General features: G+C 39.5%; 2 protein-coding genes across 2 annotated transcripts; both read right to left on the reverse strand.

The window, feature by feature from the left end:
- Positions 1–297: 297 nt before the first annotated feature.
- On the reverse strand, positions 298–1431 carry LOC110893670 (uncharacterized mitochondrial protein AtMg00810-like). The gene has a single exon (XM_022140759.1). It carries the CDS (start codon positions 1429–1431, stop codon positions 298–300), a length of 1134 nt encoding a protein of 377 aa, XP_021996451.1.
- A 2277-nt stretch (positions 1432–3708) lies between these two features.
- LOC110893678 lies at positions 3709–4368 on the reverse strand. The gene has a single exon (XM_022140765.1). It carries the CDS (start codon positions 4366–4368, stop codon positions 3709–3711), a length of 660 nt encoding a protein of 219 aa, XP_021996457.1.
- Between the last annotated feature and the right edge of the window lie 5083 nt (positions 4369–9451).

The raw sequence follows: 9451 nt of genomic DNA on the forward strand, positions 1-9451 counted from the left end.
AAAATCATCAAATAAAATACGAGGCAAGCCTTTAGTGAAAATGTCCGCAATTTGAAATCTGGATGGAACATGTAAGACGCGGACCTGTCCACACTGAACGAGTTCACGAACAAAATGTATGTCTAATTCAATGTGTTTAGTACGCTGATGTTAAACCGGATTCCCTGAAAGATACACAGCACTAATATTGTCACAAAAAACAATGCTAGCCTTACGCATTGGTTTGTAGATATCCAATAGAAGATTGCAAAGCCAGGAAAATTCTGCAACCACATTTGCAACACCCCGATACTCAGCTTAAGTGCTAGACCGAGAAACAACGGCTTGACGCTCGGAAGACCAGGACAATAAAGTAGAGCCAAGATAAACATAGTACCCGGATGTAGATCTACGTGTGTTAGGACACCCGGCCCAGTCCGCATCCGTGTATGCACGAAGAGAGAAATCACCAACGGAGCCCAAAGTAAGCCCAAAGGAGGTAGTGCCCTTTAAGTAACGAATGACACGTTTGAGAGCATTCCAGTGATCAAGACGAGGAGAGTGCATGTACATACACACTTGTTGAACCGCATAACTAATGTCAAGTCTAGTAAAGGTTAAATATTGAAGTGCACCTGCCAAACTACGGTACTGAGTTGGATAGTCAAACTCGGGACTAGATGTGGCACTTAGCTTCGGATTGCAGTCAACGGGTGTAGCAACCGGGTTACAAGAAGTCATACCGGCCCGTTCAATAATGTCATTAGTGTATTGTTGCTGAGAAAGAAACATAGAATTCCCCATTCGAGTAACTTGAACTCCAAGAAAATGACTAAGAGGGCCGAGATCTTTCATGGCAAATTCATCACCTAATCGACACATAAGACGATCCCGAAGATAGTCCGTAGATGTCGTAAGAATAATGTCATCGACATAGATGAGTAAGTAGGCCACATCAGTACCATGATGATAAACAAACAAAGAGTGATCATAACGACTCTGTCGAAACCCAATAGAGATGACAAAATCAGTAAATTGTTGGTACCATGCATGTGGCGCCTGTTTCAACCCATAAAGTAACTTCTTGAGAAGAAATACCTGATCAGGAAAGTGTTTATGCCGGAAACCCATCGGCTGATACATATAAAACGTCTCATGTAAATTACCGTCTAGAAACGCATTTATGACATCCAACTGATGTATCTTCAATGATTGAGACAAAGCAAGTGATAAAACGGTACGTATAGTAGTCGGTTTAACAACCGAACTAAAAGTATCGCCACAATCAATACTCCCATCACAAACCAAACGTGTTTTGTACCGTTCTAATGTACCATTCGACTTGTATTTATGATGAAACAACCACAAACTGTGTAACACATTCATGTGAGGTTGTCGAGGGACAAGTTCCCATGTCTTATTTTTAATAAGGGCATTAAACTCGAGGGTCATGGCATTAAACCATTCCGGAACAGACAAGGCATCTTTGGTAGTTTCGGGTAACAAAACAACGGTAGTGGTGAACAAGTTTAGAAAGCGTCGTGGTTTGGAGATACCATCCCTGGCGCGAGTACGCATAGTGCGAGTAGAGGTAGAGGGGGGTGGAGTATTCCATGTGTGGGAAGGTTGTGAAGTGTTCTCAGTTTGGGTTGTGGAAGAGGCGGGATTTATTTGGGCCAAATGGATGGATAAAATGGGTGGAGAGGTATCGGGTTGGGTGATGGGAGGTGGAACAAGAGGGGTTTGGGCCGAATGGACAGGAGACGTGGGCTGAGGAGACGTGGGCTCGGGTGGAGTGGTAATGGGTGGACTGTTGAAGTGAACCGAAGGAGAGGAGCTGAGAGAAGGGCCGTGAGGGTTATTTGAGGGAGTTGGGCCATGGGGGTTGGGCTGATGAGAAGGAATACGATGTGGGCTAGGGGGTGTTAGCGGTTGTGGACTATCAAGATGGGTGGAGGCAGCATGATAGGAAGAGTTGGTCCACAGTAGAGGGTGTGTAGAAGTGTTAAGGAATTCATAGGACCGAAGGTCCGATGAGGAACGATTGGCATACGGAAAAGTTATTTCATCAAAAATAACGTGACGACTAATAATAATCTTATGAGTGGCCAAGTCAAGACACTTGTAGCCACGGTGGTTAGGAGGATACCCGATAAAAACACAAGGCATCGATTGATAATCCAATTTATGGATGGTTGTAGATGGTATGAGAGGAAAACATAGGCACCCAAAAACTCGGAGATGATCATAGGAAGGACGAGTGAGATATAAACGTTGAGTGGGGGAGTTAGAAGTTTGCTAGGTAAGATGTTGAGAAGGTATGTGGCAACCTCCAAGGCATGATGCCAATAGGTATTAGGAAGAGACGCTTGAGCTAGTATTGTGCGAATAAGATTGTTAATGGTGTGTATTTTCCGTTCAGCTTTGCTGTTTTGAGAAGAAGTATGAGGACAGGAGAACCGAAATTGCATGCCATTTTGATTACAAAATTGTTGAAACGAGGAGTTGTCGTACTCTCGTCCATTATCACAATTAAATTGTTTAATTTTGAGATTAAATTGAGTGGTAATAAGTTTAGCAAAGGTAGAGAATGTAGAGAAAACTTGAGATTTATTAGCAAGAGGGTAGGTCCATAGAAAATTACTGTAATTATCAAGAAACAAAATGTAGTAACGATGACCTCCATTACTGAGAATGGGGGAGGTCCAAAGATCACTGTGAACAATATCAAAAGGCATAAAAGTAGAATTATATGAATCAATAAAAGGTAGTTTAACTTGTTTCCCAAAAACACATGACTGGCAAAATTTAGGTTTCACAGTACTACAATGAATAAATTAAGATTGTTTTAAAGACTGAAGTAAATTTGATCCTAGGTGACCGAGACGTTGGTGCCAGATATCTTGTGAGATGGCTGCAAAAGTGGATGGTGTGGTGAACTTAGTAATATGTGTAGGATCAAGTGTGTAGAGATCCCCCGGACTATTGCATCGTAAGATAGGGGTCCGGGTCTTGAGGTCCTTCACAATAAAACCAAACGGATCAAATTCAATAGAAACATGATTGTCAGTTGTAATACGGCGAACATAAATCAAGTTTTTAATTAGTGAAGGAGCATAGAGAACTTGATTTAATTTAAAAGGGGGGAAAGGTGGTTTTAGAGTTTGATTGCCATGTCCAAAAATCAGAATAGTTTTGCCATTACCCACAAGAATATTTTTAAAAATGCCATCATTAAAAAAAAGAAGAGAAATTGTCAGGAAGGGGAGTCATATTCGAAGTCGCACCTGTATCCATAGTGTAGACGGGCTGATCATATTCAGTCGGAGCACAGTTTGCCGCATACGATTGAGCTGGACGCGGGCCTAGGATACTGGCATTGGTGGGTGTTGTTCGCCGAGGAACTGTGGGATACGGACATGGGGGAACAGTATTCTATGGAGCCCAAGAATAGGAAGTAGTTGGGCCGGCCCAAGAGTTGAAGCCAAAAGGCCATGGCGGGTTCCCATGCTGACCCGTGAACTGTTGAGCAGAATTACCGCGTCCCCTACCTGCTGAACCACCGCGTCCGCGTCCACGACCGCGGCCGCAACCTCTTCCACGAGTGTTTTGATCTCGATTTGAATCGAAGCGAGCCTCGTATCGACTGGAAACTGACCGAGAGTCCTGATTATCAGAAGCTGGTGGAGGACGAGTGTCTGAAGACGCCACAAGAGCAGTGCCAGCGGCTTAAGCTGTGTTGCGAACTTGATTTGCTTTGCGTGTCTCAGCCATACATAGCCTTGATCGGGTCTCATAGAAGTCCGGTAAGGGACTGGTTTGTTGAATAATAGTAGCCGTACTCTCGTATGGATCCGTAAGCCCCATGAGGACTTGTAAGACCAATTGTTCCTCAGTGATGGGAGAACCAACGTTAGTGAGTTGATCATAGATTACCTTGAGCACCTGACAGTGCGCCATCATGGAAGGAAATTGTTCAAGACGTGTGTTGGCAAACTTGTTATTAAGGTCGATGGTACGCGTGGCCTTATTATCTTGAAAAATATTTGCCAACGCCATCCAAGCAGCGTATGCGTTGGTGTTGGGCTTCAGAATAGTGTGTAGGAGATCAGTGGAAATCGTCCTGTAAATCCATTGTAATACAATGGAATCGAGACGTTCCCACGATGGAGAAGAAGTAGTCTTATCTTTAGCTTGGTCTTTATCGGATGAGGAGGATGTCTCATTGGTTTTCTTCTGCTGAAGATGATCATATACATCATACGACATGCAATGAATTTTAAATAACTCCGACCAAGCTGTATAATGGCCGTTCTCGATGTCGAGAGTAATAGGGATTAGTGCTTTGATGTTTGTGACGATAACAGCGGGATGAATAGGAGATGACATGAGGACAGAGGTGAAGGAGGGAGATGATCAGAAGTTGCGTAAAGGGGGGTGGGGATGAGAGAAGGATCGATTTAGGGTTTAATGGTTTGATACCATATTAGAATTGTAAACCTTGCCTCCTTCATTCATTAATCGATCATATATATACAATCATACATATCTTCTATTCTCATGAAGAGATTTACAAAATCACATAACATATTTACATTCCAAATATATCTATATTTTATTAATGTGTGCTCCATATTTTTACTTTTTGCATGTAGTGAGAATCAAACGGCGACCTACCTAGGACTCTAGGAGGAAAGCTCTAAGACAAAACCCTCTGACGAGCTGGGCTATACCATGCTGGCCCACCTATAGCTTCACTGTTAGTTATAACATGTTTAAATTATGTGGTTGTTTTGTTTAAAAAAGTGTGGTTTGACACCCAAATAACTAAATACAATGTGTTTGTGTTACATTTAGAGCTGGGGTTATCATTACAAGCAACGATTATTTCCTTTTAGGTAAATATGTTATTTATCTGTAACTATGTGAATTATGTCGGATTATTGTACTGGTAACTTATGGAACATGTCTTTGTGTTGCGTACAAGTACAATTTCTTCTCCGTACGTTATATTTTTATGTTGTTAGTCCTTTATTCTGTATGTAGTATTAATTGTATTTAGTTTCACGGGTGGTTTTTTAACATACGCCTTGTTATAATATTTTTACTACTATTGTCACGTATTTACAAACGTAAATTATATTAGAAGAGTTAAAAGATATTTTCTTTTTTTCATATTTAACTCTTAGTTTGTTTTAATTTTATGTTTTAAATTTTCATTCACTATTTGTTTAGCGCAACATAGCAAGTGTTTTTAATCTACCTAGGCTGTTTTAATTGTCCTATTAACATTAAAAAAGAAAAACTAAACAAATGCAAATTAAAAGTGTGTGACAAAAGTCGATAAACATTTGAATACTTTATTCACTACACTCTTTTGGTTACGTTTTTTCTAGCGAATTCTTTCTTTATATTTATTGTTATTAAATATGCTTCCCACCATTTTTGCTCATCCAGGTCGCAATTCTTTAGACGTTGAGCTACATTGTCACACCCCGATTTCCACGTGTCACCGGTGGGCCCGGTGTGGGGTACAGTGACGTAGTTGGCATCGTCATAGACAATCAACACAATATAATAATGCACAGCGGAAGCAGAATAGATACATTTCAACTTTTAAATAGAATGACATAATAACATCATAGTAGTTGAAACGGATCCACAGGCGGATCAATAAAATGAGATAAAAATAGTTCAACAAATATTTGTCGTCCGAGCTTGCGAGACTATAGTGGACGCTCTTAGGAAACAGCCAGCCTATTTCGTATAGTACCTGCACTTAACCTTTTGGGAAAAATACGTCAGTTTACACTGGTAAATACAAATCGACTGACTCATTTTGAAAATGATTGAAAATTGATTTAAATGCACAAGGCATAAATATTTTTATTAACTTGGGATAATTATATAATATAAACTTGTGAACGATTTACATGCACTTATATCTCTGGTGGCCCGGGATCTGCTGTCCGGGCTAGAGATTAAATGACACACCACATTAAAGAGTTATACACGTCGGGTGTACGCCAACACCCCGTGCTCTGGTCGTGGCCATCTCGTAAGATAATGCCAAGGATATCCGGGACACGGTCAATAACCCCCCAAAGCCTTTAAGTAAGACAAGACTGTTTAAACGAAGTCGCACAAGCTATTCAAGACTGTACACCCATAAGGCGCAGGACTTGTGCGCCCGATCAAGCGGTATTTTAAATACCGTACCCCAAGCCCGTATAGGGAAAATAAGTTAAAATGTATTTACCTGAGCAAGTATAAGTCACAAATGATAAGTGTTGGTAGCTTTTACCGGGCCTCCTAATCTGGAACAAAGGTTTATAATTAACCTATTAGATTCCTAACGGGTCTTTTATTTAAGCCTAAGCTTTGACCGGTTAGTTTTAAGAATGATACGGTTTACGCACGATTAAGCGAAAGACCGGATAGAATGTCATTTAGACCCGACAAGTTTGAATACTTGTATAATATGGGTATACTAAATACATTCTGGATTTTGAAATAAAAATGATATCGTTTGGCCCGTTTCGGTCAATTTACGCAAACTAGTTACGTAAACCGAACCGAACGTAAAAAGGGCGATACGGGTAGACAAATGATTCAAATGCAAGTTCCCTGATATAATATGCTTTAAATATGATATAATATCAGTAAGTTATGTTCTATATTGCCCGGAATAATTTTAAACTCAATTTATGCCTTAGAAGGGCATTTTGGTCATTTAAAAGATAATAAAAGAGTAAAATTAGAACTCTGAGTTTCGGGTCTGGTTCATACAGTAAATATACTTAATATAACATATTATATCAGTAGGGTATGACCCATATATCAAATTTATCATTTAAAACCAAACTATGCACCGCAGGGGTATTTTAGTAATTTCACAAGGGCTAAAAGTGCCAAAACTGGAAGTCTGAGTTCATATACTTATACTTACTGTTTTTATATGAAAATATGCTAAACACATCAGTAGGTATAGGTCTTATATGTTTAAAACAAGTATAACGCTCAATATGCGCTTAAAACGCTGAATATGCGATTTAAGGGCGTTTTCGGGTTTTCAAATTAAATCTGAGATTTTTATATTTCCAGAATACTTAAAATAATTTATTCATCATATAAAATCAGTATCAAAAGGTTTCGGGTCAAAAGGATGTGTAAAACTCATTTTATGGCTAAAACGGTCAAAACCGACATAAGCCGAAATGACTAGGCGATCTAGGATCCGTTCAGCCAAAAATTAATTAAAAATCATCAAAATTCCCAGAATATTATAATACATCAGTTGGTAAAAAGTTTTATACCAAAACGTGGCCAGAAATAGGTCATATGCGAAAAGGGCCGTTTATGTAAATTTATAATATAGTTTTACGCTAATGGCCATAACTCACAATCTGGACCACCAACTGATCCGAAATTTTCGGTGCAAGTTTATATATTAGAAATAAAGATTTCTATCCTTTCACTTTTCCAAAAATCACGTTTTATATCAAAAAGGGCAAAATAGTCAACTTTATGCATAAATCGGAAACATGCATTCGAATCGGCTAAGCATAGACTTATGACATAAAATTTCCAGAAAGTTTAACTAAAATGCCAATGGTCAAAAATGCTCTAAGATACAGATCTCACACATGCATGTACGGATCCGAACCGATAGTTTGCGAAAAAGTCGTTTATTAAGACTTTCGGTTCCAATCCGGGTTTTCACTAAAGATCGTCGAGTTGATCGTGATAAAATACATTCTTATATTCATAATAAAGCTTTCTATGAAGATCAAACAGATTGCATGTCATCTATATCATTATTCATGTCATTTTTCACAAAAATCGCTTCTGTTGACTTTTTAGAAATAGGTTTGACTCGACATTTAGCATGCATGTAGTGGGAATCAGAGAGTACCCTTTTGAGGGTTTGTTTCCCATAATATTACCAACATGTATCAGGTTTCAATTCGAGAAATGACTGATTGAAGCTTGTTTAATCAGAAAGTCAAAGCTTATGAACAAACAGTTTGACTTTTAGCAATAATCACAACAAGAACGGATTAAAGAACGAATTGGAAGCTTACAAAGGTCCTATAGGTGATTAGTGAACACTAGGATTCGGCCTTGATGATCAGATTAACTCCAGAAAGCTTGCCTTGAAAGTTCTTGCAATTGAGAGCTTTTGGTTACTATGAAAATGCTCAAGAAATGAGGTGAAGATCTGATTTAATGCTGAGAAATGAGGGTTACTGTTGTAGTAGCCATGCATGGCACTTGATTGGAGCTTTTGGAGGCGAGATACAGCTGTTTGTCACTCAAATTCGGACCCAATTCAACCCAAATCGAATTTTCTGTCGCTGGCAGCCCCACGCGGCCCGCTTGGGTCATACCAGGCGGGTCGCCTGACCCTTGTTCAGCCAAAACTTGTTTCAATCTTGGCAGCTTTAGTCCCTGAGCTTGTACGCGATGTTTCGGCTACTTAATTTGACCCGTAAACCTCCAAACTTGATTTTTAAGAACCTTAGGACATTTACCAACATGGTAATGTCCTCGGATAACTTTGCGCTCAACCGAAAAGCCATGAAATTCGACGTTGACGCTTTTAGTCCCTTAAGTACGGTTTTGGCCATAACTTTCTCATACGTTGACGAAACTTCATGAAATTTTTACCACATATTCTAGTGAGTATATTTTAGCTTTACAAAGCTTCGGGTCTGCCAAAAGTTCACTCAGAGGTATAAATTAAACATGTTGACACTTTTGGCCCCTATAGTTTGAAATACTTCACTTTTGTGCAATTTCCGCGTCGTATGATCCATGAACCATCCGTTAAAGGTTATAAACATTATGTGGGGTTATCATAGAGTCTATTTATCCATTGTTGACACTTTGGACCCTTACGTTCCATAGTTTTCACTGTTTGTCACTTTTAGTCCCTCTAAAGTATGTTTTCACATAACGGAACCTTATTACACGTGTCAAGACATTATTGGACGAAATTTTTTCGAGGTGTTACATCCTCACCCCCTTAAAAGAAATCTCGACCCCGAGATTTATTCAAACAAATGGGGATATTTTTCTTTCATCGTGGATTCCACTTCCCACGTGTATTCGGGACCTCTACGGGCATCCCACTTGACCTTAACAATAGGCACGTGCTTCCTTCGAAGCTTCTTTACCTGTCGATCCTCAATCGACAAAGGTTTTTCCACAAATTTTAGACTTTCGTCTATGTGTATATCTGTATGCGGTATAACCAGTGAATCGTCAGCGAAACACTTTTTCAAATTACAGATATGGAACACATTATGAATAGCACTAAGCTCTTCAGGCAAGTTTAACTTGTAAGCGACTGACCCGACACGTTCGATAATCTCGAAAGGTCCTATGTATCTCGGGCTCAGCTTGCCTTTCTTTCCAAATCTCATCACACCTTTCCAAGGTGATACCTTGAGCAATACTTTTTCACCCA

The sequence above is a fragment of the Helianthus annuus genome, chromosome 2 (assembly GCF_002127325.2).
Source record: "Helianthus annuus cultivar XRQ/B chromosome 2, HanXRQr2.0-SUNRISE, whole genome shotgun sequence".
NCBI lineage: Eukaryota > Viridiplantae > Streptophyta > Magnoliopsida > Asterales > Asteraceae > Helianthus > Helianthus annuus.